Source organism: Sardina pilchardus, chromosome 10 (assembly GCF_963854185.1).
Source record: "Sardina pilchardus chromosome 10, fSarPil1.1, whole genome shotgun sequence".
NCBI lineage: Eukaryota > Metazoa > Chordata > Actinopteri > Clupeiformes > Clupeidae > Sardina > Sardina pilchardus.
Window position 1 is genome coordinate 31986190 of NC_085003.1, and position 17500 is coordinate 32003689.

The window sequence follows — 17500 nt, forward strand, 5'->3', positions numbered from 1 at the left end:
CACTTGGGATCTAACCTATCCTAATTGAGAGAAGCTATTCAAAAGGTCACATGTTTACCTCCATCCTCTACCCCATCTTGTTTTGCAGTTTTGGGGATCACGTTATGGGGAGGTACCAAACCATCCATCTTTGTAGCCTGGGCCCGGATTCATATACCCACGAAGCACTGCAGATGATTTTGACTTAGATGGACTTAGATGTGATGCTTCAACAATCAGACCGTCTGGATGTAGAATGTTGAGATGTCACACAACAAGCCAATTAGATAGTTAGCAAGATAGATAGATAGATAGATAGATAGATAGATAGATAGATAGATAGATAGATAGATACTACCATAGTATCCACCCAAGCTCACTGATGAAAATGTACAGTATATCTCACTGTAAGTCGCTTTGGATAAAGGTGTCTGCTAAATGAATAAATGCACATGTTATGACTATCCTGTGGACATTTGAGAACCTAAACCCTGGCCTCTGGCCTCCCTGACATACAGTAGGATGGGGCAAGACCATGTCTTGCAGTATTGGTTTCTGTTTTGGTGTGTGGTGTGTGATTCGTAAATTGGGGCAAGATCATGTCTTGCAGTACAGGTTTCTGTTTTAATGTGTAGTGTGTGATTCATAAATTGGGCCAAGATCATGTCCTCTGGTACAGGTTTCTGTGTGATGTGTAGTGTGTGATTCCTCACTGGTCTCTTTTGAGACTCAGGATGGGAATGGGTGGCTTTGGGAATCAGGTGATCACTCTGCGGAGCTAAATGTTAAGCAGGTGTGTGTGACGCTATTGGTGTGTTTACAGCCAGGAAGAGTAGGACATCCTCCGACTGACTTACCTGACCTCCACTCTCACCTCAGTGAACCCTGAGCAGCTAAGGCAACCGCAAACAAGACTTCACCTTGCTGAGGATCTAACCCACAACTTTTTTTTAACATTCAATGGTTGAGGAAAGGATTTGAGTGCAACTTAATTGCAAAAGTTTACCCTTCACCTTTAAACTGAACACATTTCAGCGTTTCTTCCTTTTCATTGTTGAGGAAGAAAAGGACATCACTTGCCCTTTGTCTCTTTCCAGTTACTCAGGTCAATCAAGTAGGAGTCCCTCCTGTAACACTCAGGGTCAGAACACTCTGACCATGTCCTTAAGACAGAGTGAGGTAGTAAATGTGTGGAACCGTCACCACCAATTAGCAAATAGCTGACTACATGAGCGCATGGGTGGGGCCTAAATCTGTTGCCGTGGAAACGTCTGGTCAGCCATATTGCTGTCTAACAGGCTGTGGGTGTGGCTCCGCCCCAAGTGGCAAGGGTGGAGGCTATTTCTGCTGATGACCCAGAGAACCGTGCAATCCTCTTACACCCCCTCTGATACACCCTAAAGGACTTACAGCAGATTACGCCACCCTCCTCCCCCCCCCCCAGCCTTACATCTCTCTCCTCATCTATCTATCTATCTATCTATCTATCTTTCTATCTATCTATCTATCTATCTATCTATCTATCTATCTATCTTTCTATCTATCTATCTATCTATCTATCTATCTTTCTATCTATCTATCTATCTTTCTATCTATCTATCTATCTATCTTTCTATCTATCTATCTATCTTTCTATCTATCTATCTATCTGGCTAGTGTTATCAATCAAACTCTCTAATCACGTCCCAAACATTTTCAAACACATTGCCGTCATTCCTTCATCTCTTCTCTAGTCTTCTCGTCATAAATGTTTTACGGATATCTATTACTCCCTTACTACTGCTGTTCTACTGCTGTTCTTCAGGTAAAAGAGAACTCTGAGACAAACCACCTATAGGCTCAGTTCAGAAGTTCATCACTCAAAGTGGTCCAACAGGATCATGATTCCACTGGTTTTCCTCAAACACATCATGTCTGCACAGAAAAAAGCAAACCTGTGAACTTAAGCTCATTGCTCATGTTCATTCAGATTCAGGATACAATGGACAAACACAAATATTTTGTGGTGGCTCACTCACTCACAAATACTCGTCAACTTACTCCTTGCAAACCAGAGTATGTTGTCAAATCAAGAGGAAGCTGGGAATTGTGAAATCTTCTCATGTCTCTGCTGACAACATTATTTCAGAAACACAGTCGTCCCTTCAAAAATGCATTCCCTGTGGCAAAGCAAGGCAGTTTTATTTACATAATGCATTTCATATGAATATGTATTAAATAATGGAAGCTCGAGGAGATAAGGACAATAAATAAAGTAAAAGTAATATAGGCAAGGCAAGGCAAGGCAATTTTATTTATATAGCGCATTTCTTACCAAGGCAGTTCAATGTGCTTCACATCATCAGTTACAACAAAAAACAAATTATATGTTTCAAAGAATAGAATAAATAAATGAAGTATAAAAATGGGTAAAATAAAAAACAGAATAAAATATAAAAAATAAGTAGAAGCAATAATAATAATAATAATAATAATAATAATAGGAATAAAAACAAATTTAAAAAGTAAAATGAGATAAGAATAAAACAAAGAAATTGAAATTGAAATTGAAACATATAATCACAACAATAGATGAAGTAAAAGTAATACGATAAGTGAGATAACTAGATAAGAATGGAAGAGGAAAAGGGCAAACATGAGCAAATACTACAGTTGAAATAAAATAAAAGTCCTACAATATGCAAAATGAAGAAAGAAAGAAAAGAAGAAAAGAAGGCCAGATGCATTTGAACGAAAGAGTAAAAGAACAATGCTAATGTTCCTGGTTGTTTCAAGCTCTCTGGCTTTTAAAGCTTGTTTGAACAGTCATGCTCAAGGTGTCTTGAATGTATGTGTTCATTGAGAGAAGATAGCTCTAATTCATGGTTTCTGTCACTTCAAATATATTCAAGTTATGCAATCGCCTGAAAATCAGAGTTTGTGATTGGACAATGTGATCTTCCAAATATGCCATTACTTGGTAAAATGCCACGACTGAATTCGATGCACATTTAAATCAGCTTGAAACCCCTATTAAAGAGGGTTTCCATAGCCCTTGAAATGTTTTTTATTATTATTCTTTTTTTTTAGATAGGAATATTGGTAATCATATTTCTGTAAAATGCTGTTTGTATTATGTCACATTGGAATACACTGAAGGAATTTAGGCCTCTTACATAAAGCTTTTTACAATACATTCAACATGAACATGTTGCCAAGTTCATTTAACCAATTCAGTATATACTGTATGCACAACTTTCTCTATTGTTCAAATACGTTTCATGACCGTAAATGAAATAGGCATAATATTATTCATCTTAATATAAGAAGAGGTTAGCTTCAAACAATTCCATAGATGTTTTCCAAATAAGAATGGAATTTAGCTACCATACTGTACTACCAAAGCCCACACAAAGATGACACATTTTCATAGATAGAACTGAGAGTGACTTCAACTGAATTCTGTGAATATTTGTAAAGATTTGATACGTTATGGCACAATGCACGGGGCCTCCATTTCATATCTTAGGCCAAACAAATTTGGGTGGGGCGAGGGGGGAGGGGCAAGGAAAAGTGTACTGTAGGCTACACACACAGTACGAGGAGCACTCCACACTCTGCACGTCTCTCAGCCAGAGATTGAGTTGGTCCCTCCGTCCCTCAACCCACCCCCACCATCACCACACACAACCACCCACGCACGCTCACACACATACAGTACTCACACACACACACTCACTCACTCACTCACTCACTCACTCACTCACTCACACACACACACACACACACACACACTCACTCACACGCGCGCACCGCGCACACACTCACGGACACACACAAACTCACACACACACACACACACACACACACACACACTCCTCCTCCTCCTCCTCTCTGGTGCTGCCGCAGAGAGTACACCCTAATCCTACCCTGACCTCAATACACGCATGCAATGTGACTAGGGCCGAGAAACTGTGTGTGTGTGTGTGTGTGTGTGTGTGTGTGTGTGTGTGTGTGTGTGTGTGTGTGTGTGTGCGTGTGTGTGTGTTTGTGTAAGAGAGTGAGAGTTGTTTGTCCATGTGTTGAATAACTGCAGACCTATATAAATGTGTGTATGTGTCTGTGCATGCAAGCTTGTGTTTTCAGGCTTAAATATATTGCTGTTAATTTGAAGAAAACTTCTGGTGGAGGCATGTTCAGTCAAGCTACAAAAAAGCTTGGTAGCATTACACGACACTCACCAAAACAACTCTACCAACACACTCAGGCGAAGGGAGCCTCTGACAGAAACACAGTCATTTCTATACAAACTGCTGATTTGAAATGATCAATGATGCCGCTGGCTTGAGCCAATAGTGCCGTTGTCAAGCAGCAGCATGTTGCATACAGCATTATTTTGCTGATCCGCCACCGACCAATGGCACAAGCAACTGAGTCTTTCATGTGTGCAACTGATACGTCCCCACATTTCTCTCTCTGTCATTCCTCACCATCACGGCCTTCCTTTGGTCCACACTTCACCTGTGTCTTGAAGGCAGGGTATACAGACAGGAGCATGGCCGAGGGGGCTGAAGAGGGGGTGTACGTCATTGAACCTACACTCTCAATTTATTACATTGTCAATCATGTAATACATATGAATTTAAAGGTACAGTCAACAATTGCATGCCAATTACAGCCCATAAAATGTTTTATCACATTCAGCAACCATCTCCTCACGACCTATAGTTACCCATTTTATGAGCACTGAAAACAAAACACATATAAACTCTCTCTATGCAGCCTGAAAAACAAAGACAAAAAATACACTGTATGAGAAGTTTCTTTGGGAATACTGAAAGGAGAGGTGAGCTACCTCTCTGGCGTGTTTTGTTTGGTCCTTGGTTCAAGTATAATACTGTACAGTATATTGTTTTGGACAACAGCATCTGCTAATGCATTTAAATATGAACATAAACACAAACAAATGTGACTTGCGCAATTGCTGACTGTACCTGTAACTTATAAGAAGGCTGTTGATTTCATGGCAAGGGAAAAAAAGGAGAATAAACCTGAAGGCCTTCTCTCAATTAAAAAAAAAAAAAAAAGAAGGTTGATAATGTTGCAGTGACAGGCAACAGCAACCCTCCGTCTCTGCTAAGCTGGTTTGAAAAAAGTCAGCAGATTTGTGCACCCCTTCCCCTTGCTTATTAACACATTTTTATCTCTGACAGGTGGTCCAAGAATGATGACATCTCTGTAAGGTCATCCAAGGGGTCAGTGAGGTGAGGGGTGAGCAGAGCTTGTGGTGTTGTTCCGACTGGTGCGCTGACTTTGGGTAACTCAGGGTTAGTGTTTATTGTAAATGCATGGGACTTTGGGTAACTCAGGGTTAGTGTTTATTGTAAATGCATGGGACTTTGGGTAACTCAGGGTTAGTGTTTATTGTAAATGCATGGGACTTTGGGTAACTCAGGGTTAGTGTTTATTGTAAATGCATGGGACTTTGGGTAACTCAGGGTTAGTGTTTATTGTAAATGCATGGGACTTTGGGTAACTCAGGGTTAGTGTTTATTGTAAATGCATGGGACTTTGGGTAACTCAGGGTTAGTGTTCATTGTAAATGCATGGGACTTTGGGTAACTCAGGGTTAGTGTTTATTGTAAATGCATGGGACTTTGGGTAACTCAGGGTTAGTGTTTATTGTAAATGCAACGGACTTTGGGTAACTCAGGGTTAGTGTTTATTGTAAATGCATGGGACTTTGGGTAACTCTGGAAAGCATTTATTTTAAATGCACGAGTTGTGTAGTGACCCCTCTATAGCAACGAACAACTCCTCTGAAACAATCAAGGGAGCTCACCCACAGGACTGCTATTACAAATATTATCATTGATAATAATGATAACAATAATGATCATCATAATGTTAGTAGGTGAGGTCACCCCTCCCCTGTAGTGTGTGGCCTGGTGGTTGTATACCTCCCGTCTGCTCTAAGTCTGAGGACTGCTAATTAAAGTCGGTGTACTCACAGCACTGTGGATCAGCTAATCACGTGTGTCCAATCAGGAGATAATCAGGAGTGACACAGACGGGTTCAGTAGGTATGCAGAGCAGGCACAGATGGAAGACATGCTGTCCAGAAGGAGCCACAAACTACTGCCCACTGTACAGTATATGCTGCATGCTCTCTTTTCTAGGACCTACTGTAGTATACATGCTCTCTACTCAGGACCTACTGTAGTACACTACATGCTCTCTACTCTTACATGCTCTACCTACAGTACATTATACAGTATATTGTCACTAATGGCTAGACTTAGGAGCACCTAGACATCTGGAAAAAAGAACAGTTTCCATCAAATGTTGTCCACTCAAGCACATGAGAATATGCAATACGAATTCTATGATGCCAAATGTCATCTTTCTTGCATTACATATGATACCATAAGGAACAATGATAAACTGAGTTTGCACCAATATCTAACCTCATACTAATGGCAAGAAATTGCGCTTGTTTCTGATGTCCACTCCAACACATTTCAAGTGTAGTGTTTAGGATTATGGTAAAGCATACATTTCCAGAATGAAGTTATCTTGTATAATGCTATAACGCAGTTAACGAGCATATTTTATCAGCTGCTATAGCCTGGCCACACCTTTGTCCTTTCAGGGAGATCGGTCTGGAACACACACACACACATTTCCCTTAAAACATTTTTTTTTATCCTTCAGACTGTAAAACCCAGACAATTAAATGTTAGATTAATTTAGTTGAATTTATCGTGAAATGACCCTTATGAGGTTCTGAAGTGCCCCAGACACACTTATATTTCAGTACATGAATAACTATTACAGTAATTATAACTAAACAAATAAACATAATAAATAAATAAACAAATATAAGGTTTAGCATGTATGACAATGTTATCAGTATTATTGATCATATCTGGGCTTCATTGAAAATGAGGGCTACCCTCAATGACTCCGAGAATAAATAAAGGTTGAATGAATGAATGAATGAGTCTGTCTGTGAAAAAAAAAAAAACACTTTGCAGCTGTGGAGAATTTTAATTTGAAATTTCAACCTGCCGAGCAGAGCAGACAGTCTACTCCAGACTCAAACAATGGACCTCTCACAACTGCCCTTTTGTAAAGTGAGATTGCTGAGAGAAGAGACAAGTATACACTGCTCATCCTCTTCGGAATCTTTTTCCCCAAGGCTATTTTGGCTATGCATAATGCAGGGTCCTCCTCACACCTTCTTAAACATCCCATTCAAGGACTTTCCAAGCCCAGCTCCTATAATTCAAAGAGCCAGTGCAGCATAGTTTGAGACAGGGATCAAGGTTAATTACTGTTACTACTCTGTAACTGTAATGGCAGACAATGAACTGTATTGCTTTTTCGAACACATCAATTCTGGTGACCCCTGTCTACATATGTCTATTTTCAAAAACTTTTAAGGCCTTCATTTCATTTTGTTAAGTTCACAAACGTTCAAGGCTTTTAAGAACCTGTGAGAACCCTGATAATAGTTTTCAACCCAATTACGGCAACGTATACAGTGGCTGGAAAAACAGTATTCAATTCCCCTGAAAGTTTACCACCATTCTCCCAATTACAAAAGACACACATCACTTCTCTCTCTCTCTCTTTCTGTATTCTCCACCACTTATCACCTGAGGGTCATGGTGAAGATGTGAAGTTCTCAAAAATGTCAGCATTTCCTCACAAGACTTTTTCATCTCCTCACAATGTTTCTTTGTTTCCTCTGTATCTCAAAAGTATTGCAAGATAACACAACATTTAGAGTTACTGAAACAACGTGTTCTTTCTGACATATTGAAAAGTTCAGCCTTTTTGTTAATACTATGCTAAATTCATATCAAGCAATTCCACATGTGACTGCAGACCAGTGATGAACTGCTTATTGTTGGGAACTTTGTGAGTAATTACAAAAAGAAGCGCATTGTGTGTAACATCTATTTATTACCACCATAGTATGAGAAATTTGGAAAATACAAAGATCAGCTTATTTAAACTTCTGAAAATACCGAAAACCGAAACAAAAAAGAATGAAATTACAACATGAGGTTATACTGTGTATCGCAAGTGTGAAAAAACAGGAGAGTCTACAATCAAATCTACATATAGAGTGGATGTAGAGACTAAATGTAAGAATAACTTTTTTTGCTACACTTTTGTGAAACCTAATGCCGATCTGAAATAGAGGTGTGTGAGGGGTAGGGAGCAAGAGTATTAATGAATGATTACCAGTAACACAGTGAATGAGATGCTGGGTTATAGCGCCCCCCTGTGGCTGCCAGAGTGTAAAACAGGGGGGAAAGAAGATCGGCTGCTACTTAACAGAAAATAATCTTAATAGTAATACAAAAAAAAAAAAACATTATATATGTGATTTATCACGCTCTTCTGCTAACAGTGGTAAAAAGAAATTGTGTATGCAATGCATCATAATAAAAAAGAGAAAAAAAAAGACACCATATCAACATTTATAGTAATCATCAATATTTTAAGTAACAACTTTCAACCAATAGATGCAGGTCTGCAGTTGAATACTAAATATGCACAGCTGATCAGGGACCAAACACCACCACCATGAGAGAAGAGTTGACCCTCCACACAGTGTGTGTGTGTGTGTGTGTGTGTGTGTGTGTGTGTGTTTGTGTGTGTGAGTTGGGGGGGATGACATGACAGAAACAGGAATAAAACTCTAATCAAGTTTTGTCCAGCCCAGTGTCTGATGGAAAGACAATAAGGATGGATTCTGAGTGTCGAAGGAACAGGATACTTGTCTTGGTGCGCGTGTGTGCGTGTTATGAGCAGGACGGGGTTAGTGTAATTTAGCACCCTGCTGTGGAAGTTACCGCTCCCCTTTAGCAGACTAACCCCAGTCCTTACCCCAACTCGGCCCTCTGCTGTGTGTGTGTGTGTGTGTGTGTGTGTGGGTCTGTGTGTATGTGTTTCTGTGTGTGATCTTTCGAGGGTAGCTCTTCTCTGGCACATAAATATGATGATGTGTTAATGAGAACCTCGTTTACTCACCAATCGCTTGTGTGCGCGTGCTCTTGTTTGAATGTGTATGTGTCTGTGTGTGTCTCTCTGTGTGTGTGTGGGTGTGTGTGTGTGTGTGTGTGTGTGTGTGCTTGCATATATGTGTGTGTGTGTGTGTGTGTGTGTGTGTGCTTGCATGCTGGGGTGAGTCCCTGATCAGAAGCACCTGTTTTACATGCACATAAAGGTACCCTACCCGCCTGCGGCACAAACAGACGGAGACTAAGAGACTGGACTTATACACAACCTCTCATCATGATCACTGATATTCTAAACTCTACCAAGAAGAAGGGGTGAAGGGAAGAGGAGGGGGAAGGAAGGAAGAAGGGAGGCAGTGAAGAGGAAAAGAAAGAGAAGGAGGATTGGCCATGGGGAGGGGTGTGTGTGGGGGGGTGCATTTAAGCACGCTCCCCACGAATACGACGGGCCAGCTGGATGTCTTTGGGCATGATGGTGACACGCTTGGCGTGGATGGCGCACAGGTTGGTGTCCTCAAACAGACCCACCAGATACGCCTCACTGGCCTCCTGCAGGAACACACACAAATAGCTGCGTCAAAACCAACAACGTGCAACGATGAAATCTACACTGATGGAGGAGTATCACATAAACACAAAGAATCTCAATTACTGCTTGGTTGTTTATTCAGTCAGCGAATCCATACACACTATAATCTTATTTCTAGATTGAATCATCTTAATTCAAGAAATCTTGTCAAATGAAATTATCTTGCTGCATGGATAGATAATTTAACTTGTTTTGGGTACCCTTTACCTCAGATTTAGTGTTTTTTCCCCCTTGTTTTTAGACACAAACACTGTGTAAGTGTGTGTGAACCAATTCAGAGTAAGCTACACTGAACAAACCTGCAGAGCTCCAATGGCTGCACTCTGGAAACGCAGGTCAGTCTTGAAGTCCTGAGCGATCTCCCTCACCAGGCGCTGGAAGGGCAGCTTGCGAATCAGCAGCTCAGTGGACTTCTGGTACCGACGGATCTCACGCAGAGCCACAGTTCCGGGCCTGGGGAAAACAGATAAAATGAGAAACAGACGCCCAAGAAGAACTTGAATGCACCACACTTTTATGAAACAAACACACACACACACACACAATGTATCTGAGCATTACCACAAAACTTATTCTCTCCTGTGTTTCCAACATGATCGTCAACTTTAATTTTACTATGTTACCAAATTCACACACACACACACACACACACACACACAGGTTGGGTCATGGCTCACCTGTAACGATGGGGCTTCTTCACCCCACCAGTAGATGGCGCACTCTTGCGGGCAGCTTTGGTGGCCAGCTGCTTACGGGGGGCTTTGCCTCCAGTAGACTTACGGGCGGTCTGCTTGGTACGTGCCATGCCTGTTTCTGCTCACCTGAGGGAATCAGACAAGGTGAAGGTGAGTAGGATAGGCTGAGTATAGGGGAGGGTTTGAGAAGGAGGAGGCATGGAAAACCTCAGGTCCTGCTAGGACTAGCTGGCATCTTTGAGAAATGTTACAGGCACAACACAGAGAGCTAACTTCAAACAACCAGAAAGCCAGACAGGCAGCTCCTCACAGCAGATCCCTGCAAATGACTGACAAGTCTGACTCTGTTAAGTTAAGTTGTATTACTTAGCTACCATCAGCTAATAAATATGTACAGGCTACTTCAATTATTAACAACTTGAGTAAAGTACTTCCTATGGCGTTACTTCATAAGATATAAAATAATGTGTTACATAATTCCAAACCACACAAGGAGCACAGCTAATAGCCTACTATACACTGGGTTTGTTGTGATGTCATTGCAAGTTATTTATGTATATATATAACTATTCTGCCAATACAATCCAATTAAGACTCCAAATGTGGAACTGCACAACTATGTTAAGTTGTGACCCCAAATACTATTTCAGGCTAGTGCCTGTGTCAGAAAAAAAAAAAACGCAGGCGCAAAGCCAAACTCCATCAATCAAAATCCCTTTAAGCGAATAGAATTGGCCTGAATAATATCAACAAAATGCTAACCAATGGCATGGAGACTGACTCTTCCTGCGCCAATCAGAGATGCCACTGTGAATAGTAGGGCGGATCATCTCCCGAAAGTTCCGCCTTTAACCGCAAGATTATGGCCGCAATTTGAACGGCAACTGAGGGGAAGCTGTAGAAATGCACGCTCGGTGACGGCACGAAGTTTTTAAAAAATATTAAGAACGGGTGAATGCATCAACCAAAAAACAAGCAGAAACTAAGAACATGCATTAGAGGTATGCAAAATGCTTATTAGAAGCGGCATCGAACACATCTTTACAGAGAACGACCGAAGCAAACATGCACATACTGGGACGGATTTTCTGTCTTCCTCGACTGGAAGTAGAGAGCCTATTTTCTCTGCCAGCGTCTCGCCGACGGATTTCTCTTTCTTACACGATGAAAATATAACATTTTCTCCACTTGAAAAGAAAAATAACCACACCAAAAGTGCCCCAAAGCTTTTAAAAGTGACTTTTAAAAGAAATCACGATACATTATGCCACTTACCTTAGGAGAATTTAAACACTTTTCCGCTGAGAAAAATGTGTAGTGCTTGTCTGTACTGTCAGTATTTACTATCTCTCACACAATGGCCAGAGCAGAGCGGCAAAATGGCCGCCGTGTCAATCACTTTCCTCCCGTCATGCATCGGAAAATATTGTAAACAGTGGATTTTTCTTCCACAAAACAGAGCTCATATGGTAGGCCATTCAAGACAAGGAAAAGGTCACCCGGCATACTTTTTAATGAAAGCCAATAAATCAATTATTTGCTCTTGGGTTATGAAATAAAAACAGTTTTTCAAGATAATGGAAAAAATATTACAAGGAAAAAATGCATAGGCCTACGCAACATGAAATAAACATAAAGGCTTGCCTATTGAATATTGACAGAAATACGTTTTCAGCATCATCCTAGGTTTTCAGTAACCAAATGTAAGCCTATAATGTTAAAGACGGACGTAGGCATATCAGGAGTTTAAAAATCATACTGCTTTAGTCTACTAAAAATCTCTATTTTAGGCAGTTGCCCATTATTTAAAGTGGTAGGCCTATAACCTTTTAGCCTATCTTCAATGTAGCCTACTTTGAAAATAACTGTAGGCTACAACTCCACTAAAGCTAATAGCCTAATAGGTAGCCTATAATATATTTCATTTAGCCTCCCCTCCGTTTTAAAATGGCCAAGTCCCTCGAACCCAAGACTGTTCTCAAAGCAATATAAGGTCATAGAGGTAGACTAAAGACAATAACAAGAATGAGAAAAGTCTAGGCTATCACTTGCCTACATGGAAAGAACTTTGCCAATATAATAGCCTATATATATCTATTCTTTACACAATCCACATTCTGATGAACTAGGCCTTTTATTTCCTTGTAGTTTTGAGTCACTACTGTATGTAATTGAACTACCTGTGCTAATTAGGTATTACCAGCAGGTGGCGCCATACACCACTAGTTAAATCATAAAAGCTTTGAACAAAAGGACACAAAACTCGGAACTCCTCAATAACAAGGTCAGTCATGACTTACAACTGTCATCTGTTCTCATAACACATATTTTAAAATCACCTATGTGGAAAAACAACGTCTCTTTTTTCCATTTTGTCAGGGGCAAAGGCAGCGCCGTTGTTGCCCACCTCAGCAAATGACTTCATTAGTGTTGAGTGAAGTCCTCACCTTTACTGTTGTGGATGTCACAGTCACCCTAATAGTGCAGCTGAAGGTCAAAGCACTGATTGCATCTTAAATAAAGTACCTCGAGTAGAACAGCGTTTTCCGCTTCATGGCCTTGTGCTCATGCCTTTTCAGAGAGATGTGTCTATTTCATTCAGCTCTATGCCTCTCGCTCACAGCGTAGATCAAGCTGTAAGCTGCTATCTCTTCTCAAGTAGTTATATTACCCCCCACCCCCCGTTCCCATTGTCTCTCACTTTCTCTTTTCCCCTTTCTTCTTCATTGCCTCCATGATATCAATGATTTAAAGCTCTGTGAGATATCAGGCCAGGTTCACTTCGGAGCAGAGTAGGGTGTGCTGCTATATAACCAGGCCTGTTGTCCCACACTGCTCATTCACAATAACTGGAACGAGTGCACGTGAGCAGTCCCAGAGCATGTGGATGTTCCTCAGGCTGCCAAATTAATGAGAATAACTCAATGGCGAATAAAGTAGCCTAGATCACTTATTTGCTGTTGTTATTTACAGGGCTGAAATAGCCCGATGGTCATGGTGTTTTAAGCCCCCAACGTCGTCCTCCAGGCAGTGCTATCACCATCGACTTAAAGGCACCTAATCCTAAACCCTAACTATAACCTTATCCCATGCCTGACCTTAGCACCTTCCAGGCAGCACTGCCTCGAAGACAACACCAAGAAACGGGGAAAGTAATTAATAAAGTATTCATTACATGTTTATGTGGGCTATAGATTGTCTTTGTGCTTCCACTGGCCTACTTAGAGACACCACGGACTTGTTAAAATGGTAACATATTCATGTGCATTTCAGAGCAACCTTGAGAGCAAACTCTGATAAGAGAGAGGCGTGTCTTGTTATTGTTAGTGGAGAGAAAAGCATCTTCTATATTTAAACATGAAGTTGAGAACACTTCATACATTTTTTTCTTTGTATTACATCCCTGTTGATGTTACATATCACGAGAGTAATATGAATAATGAAAAGTGGGAGATACCAACGTTTATCAAGGTTATTTGGAGAGCTAATATCTATAGAGATTCTCTGCTTGGATACTGGATAATAAGTTAAGTTAAATACAAGTTGGAAGTCTGGATAATATATTATTTGGATATCATTTTAAACTAACATTTATTTAGGTCTCTATATCAATCATAGAGCCTCGTGTTTTTTTTTTATTCACAGAGGCCTACTATTTCAGGAATAAATCTTAAGGGAATTTTAAGTACACATGAGCAAATCAAAACACCAGAAATGAGAGTGTGCTGCTCATGAATAATAAAACACAGAACAGTGTGTGTAAGGGAACACAGTGCGTACTCCATTTCCCCGGGTTAACACAGCAACAGTACCTGGGCTAATTTTGTCATTTAATTTCCTCTTCTTCTTCTCTCCTTTCCCCATCCCACTATGCTCAGCAGAAGGTACTGTAGTATGATGTCTTTACTGTATGTTTATAATAGTAGCCTATACTACAGACATTAAACTCCCAGCCGTTGACCTTTAGAAACTTTTTAGAGTCCAGTTATCCATAACAGTGGTAAACGGCCCAGTTCCTGATTCTGACAAGTCCATTACAGAATTAAGCTGCTGTGTAGGCTAGGCTGGAATCACAAGATTTGGGTCTGCCTAGATACTGAGTTTCAGTGGCATTCCAAGTGCTGTAGGTGACAGTGTTAAATTGTATAAAATACACAGTTGTAAGTTCAAGTGTGTGTGTGTGTGTGTGTGTGTGTGTGTGTGTGTGTATGTGTGTCACAGAGCTGTGTAATATGGCTCTTCTGGGTCAGTGGACACACACCTGCGTCTCCTCACCCACCGTGAGTCACTTTATAAATCGAGTGATGAGCTATCTTACCGCTATTACCCATAATTCCCTCCACTAGCCACTCTCTCTCCTGCATTACAAGATGAACCTCTAAATTCACTGAGGCTCCTCTGCTGCAGTCAGTCTCCGTGCACCGTCACAAGGACCTCTGAGCTACAGAATGGCTCCACTCTCAGCTTGGAGATGAGATTGCGTTTCCTGACACAATGACTCCTCATTAGAGATTTAAGAAAGCAAACTCACAGTGTAGTTTTCACGTTATTATTCTAAGACACAGTGCTTTAATGTTCTCTCTCAGTGTGTGTGTGTGTGTGTGTGTGTGTGTTTGTGTGTTTTACTCCTCTGCAATAAGACACAGTCCTCACTCTGATTTTCTCTGTCATTTTACCCTCTCTTCTCTCCTTTCTTACCTTTCACTGCACTCTTTAATACTCTTCTGCTCTCCTCTCTTTTCTTTTTCCTTACCTCATCTCTCCCTCTCCTCCCTCACTCTCTTCACCTCCTCTTTCCTTATCAGTCTTTTCTTCCCTTTCTTCTCATGCCTCTCCTGTCCACCTTCTCAGTGTTCTCCTGTCCTCTCTTCTCCTTTTCTCTCCTCCTTTCCTCTCCTCTTCTCTCTTCTCTCCTGTCCTCTCATTTCCTCTCTCCTCTCTTTTCCTCTTCTCTCCTCCTGTCTCTCTTTCTCTTCTCTTCTCTTTTCTTCTCTTCTCTTCTCTTCTCCTCTCTTCTCTTCTCTTCTCTTCTCTCCTCTTCTCTCATCTCCTCTCTTCTTCTCTTCTCTTCTCCTTTCTTCTCTTCTATTCTCCTCTCTTCTCTTCTCTTCTCTTCTCTTCTCTTCTCTTCACTCCTCCTCTTCTCTCCTCTCCTCTCCACATCCTTCCTGCAGCTCCTGGTCACCCATCTCAGCACCCTGGTGTGGCGAAGCTCAGGTCCCTGTCTCCATGTTTACCAGTCACACATCAGTCGCCATGGCCACAAGCCTCCCATGAGCTCCTCCTCCCTCCCATCCTCTCTAATGAGAGAGAGAGAGAGAGAAAGAGAAAGAGAGGATGTGTGAGAGGGGGAGAGTGAGCAAGAGAGAGAGAGAGAGGATGTGTGATAGGGGGAGAGTGAGCAAGAGAGAGAGAGGTAGAGAAAGAGGATGGATGAGGGGGAGAGCAGGCAAGAGAGAGGGAGAGGGAGCAAGAGAGAGAGAGAGGATGTGTGAGAGAGGGAGAGTGAGCAAGAGAGAGAGAGGTAGAGAAAGACAGGATGGATGAGGGGGAGAGCGAGCAAGGGCAAAAGGGAGAGAAAACAGATGGAGAGAAAAGAGTAAGAGTGGGGCACAGAGAAAGAGGAGAAAGGAGAGGAGAGAGGAAGTGAGAGAATGAGGGAAGCAGAAAGATGTGTTTTAGCTCCTCTGTAAGTGGGTCTGTGGGGCTGTGCCTGTGTGTGTGTGTGTGTGTGTGTGTGTATGTGGTGGGACCATCCCTCGCCCCACGACTTCATAGAGAGTGATGCAATTACTCCGCATGCCCCGTTACCATGACATCTAAAGCCGCGAGGGGGAGGGCCGAGGGACATCAATCACATTGTTCTGAGCTCCGCTGAATGGTCAGGAGAGAGTCGTAGTCGTAGTGGTGCTGGTGGAACAGCACAACACCAAACAGCCACAGCTCTCCTGGCTCAGCGGCCAGCTGCATGATGTCAGAGTATTGATAGAGCCTCACACGCACGCACGCCCGCACGCACGCACGCACGCACGCACGCAGCCACGCACGCATGCATTCACAAACACACACACACACACACACACACACACACACACACACACATTGTCATTCTTCATTTTCCTCTATCACCTCCTTTCCCTTTAGTTGGCTACCTATTCCTCTCAGTATGTCATGTGACCACATGCAGGTCTGTTGTTGTTCGTATGTGTGCCTGTTTGTGTGTGTGTGTGTGTTTGTGTGTTTGTGTGTTTGTGTGTTTGTGTTTATGTTTGTGAGTGCACAGGGGTTGCTGTCCCCTCCCCCCAATGACAAAAATTCTCATCAAATAAACGCATTCAATGTCAGAGAGGATCTAACAGTGCACACGTGAGCAAACACACACACACACACACACTCACACACACACACACACACACAGCGTCCATGGCAAGCAGGGATGAGAGGAAATGGAGAGAATGAGGAAGATAAATGGGGGAAGGAGGGAGGCGGTCCAGAGGAGAAAGAGGTGAGATATTGTGCTGAGCACAGTAGGATGGGGGGATGGGGGGAGGAGGAGGAGAGGAGGAGAAGAGAAAAAGGGATGAGAAAGAGAGGAGGGTGGAGATGAAAAAAGCTGTGACTCCCTTCTTTAATTCTCCTCAGAGGAGAAAGAGACAGAGCAAGAAGGAGAGAGAGAGAGAGGCAAAGATGGTGAGAGAGGTACATAGAGAAAGAGAGGGAGAGGAGAGGAGAGGGGAGGAGAGAGAGAGAGAGAAAAAATAGAGAGATGAGATGAAGGTAAATGAGACCATGTGGAGCAGAGGGTGATGACAGAGTGTGTGAGAGGAACTCATGAACCCAGTGAGAGAGCGAGGGATGGAGGGAGAGAGAGAGGGAGGGAAGAATGGAGGGAGGGAGGAATGGAGGGAGGGAGGGAGGAATGGATGGAAGAAGAGAGGGAGGGAGGGTAAAGAGAGAGAGGGACAGAGAAAAAGGGGTTGGCTAAAAAGATGGAGAGAGAGACAGAGGGAGAGAGAGAGAGAGAGAGATGGAGAGAGAGAGAGACGGAGGGAGAGAGAGTGAGGAATAGTAATCTGCAGAATCCCTCATTCATGCTGTACATTACACACAACCAGCAGCTGCAGTCAGGCAAGCAAGCACTGTAGCCAGCCAGCCCCATTTACACAAGGAAGAGAGAGAGAGAGAGAGAGGGAGAGAGAGAGAGGGAGAGAGGGAGGGAGGGA

General features: G+C 42.2%; 1 protein-coding gene across 1 annotated transcript; it reads right to left on the reverse strand.

The window, feature by feature from the left end:
• Nucleotides 1-7909: 7909 nt before the first annotated feature.
• Nucleotides 7910-11681, reverse strand: h3f3c (H3 histone, family 3C). The gene is made up of 4 exons (XM_062547787.1): nucleotides 11553-11681; nucleotides 10260-10403; nucleotides 9882-10035; nucleotides 7910-9542 (listed from the first exon to the last, which is right to left on the reverse strand). Exons 2-4 carry the CDS (start codon nucleotides 10385-10387, stop codon nucleotides 9414-9416), a joined length of 411 nt encoding a protein of 136 aa, XP_062403771.1. The 5' UTR covers nucleotides 10388-10403; nucleotides 11553-11681; the 3' UTR covers nucleotides 7910-9413.
• Between the last annotated feature and the right edge of the window lie 5819 nt (nucleotides 11682-17500).

Coding starts and splice junctions, on each gene's coding strand:
- h3f3c (XM_062547787.1), bottom strand. CDS start 10,387: ATGGCACGTACCAAGCAGACCGCCCGTAAGTCTACTGGAGGCAAAGCC. Junction 10,036..10,259: donor AAGAAGCCCCATCGTTACAG/GTGAGCCATGAC, acceptor TGTTTTCCCCAG/GCCCGGAACTGTGGCTCTGC. Junction 9,543..9,881: donor CAGCCATTGGAGCTCTGCAG/GTTTGTTCAGTG, acceptor GTGTTCCTGCAG/GAGGCCAGTGAGGCGTATCT.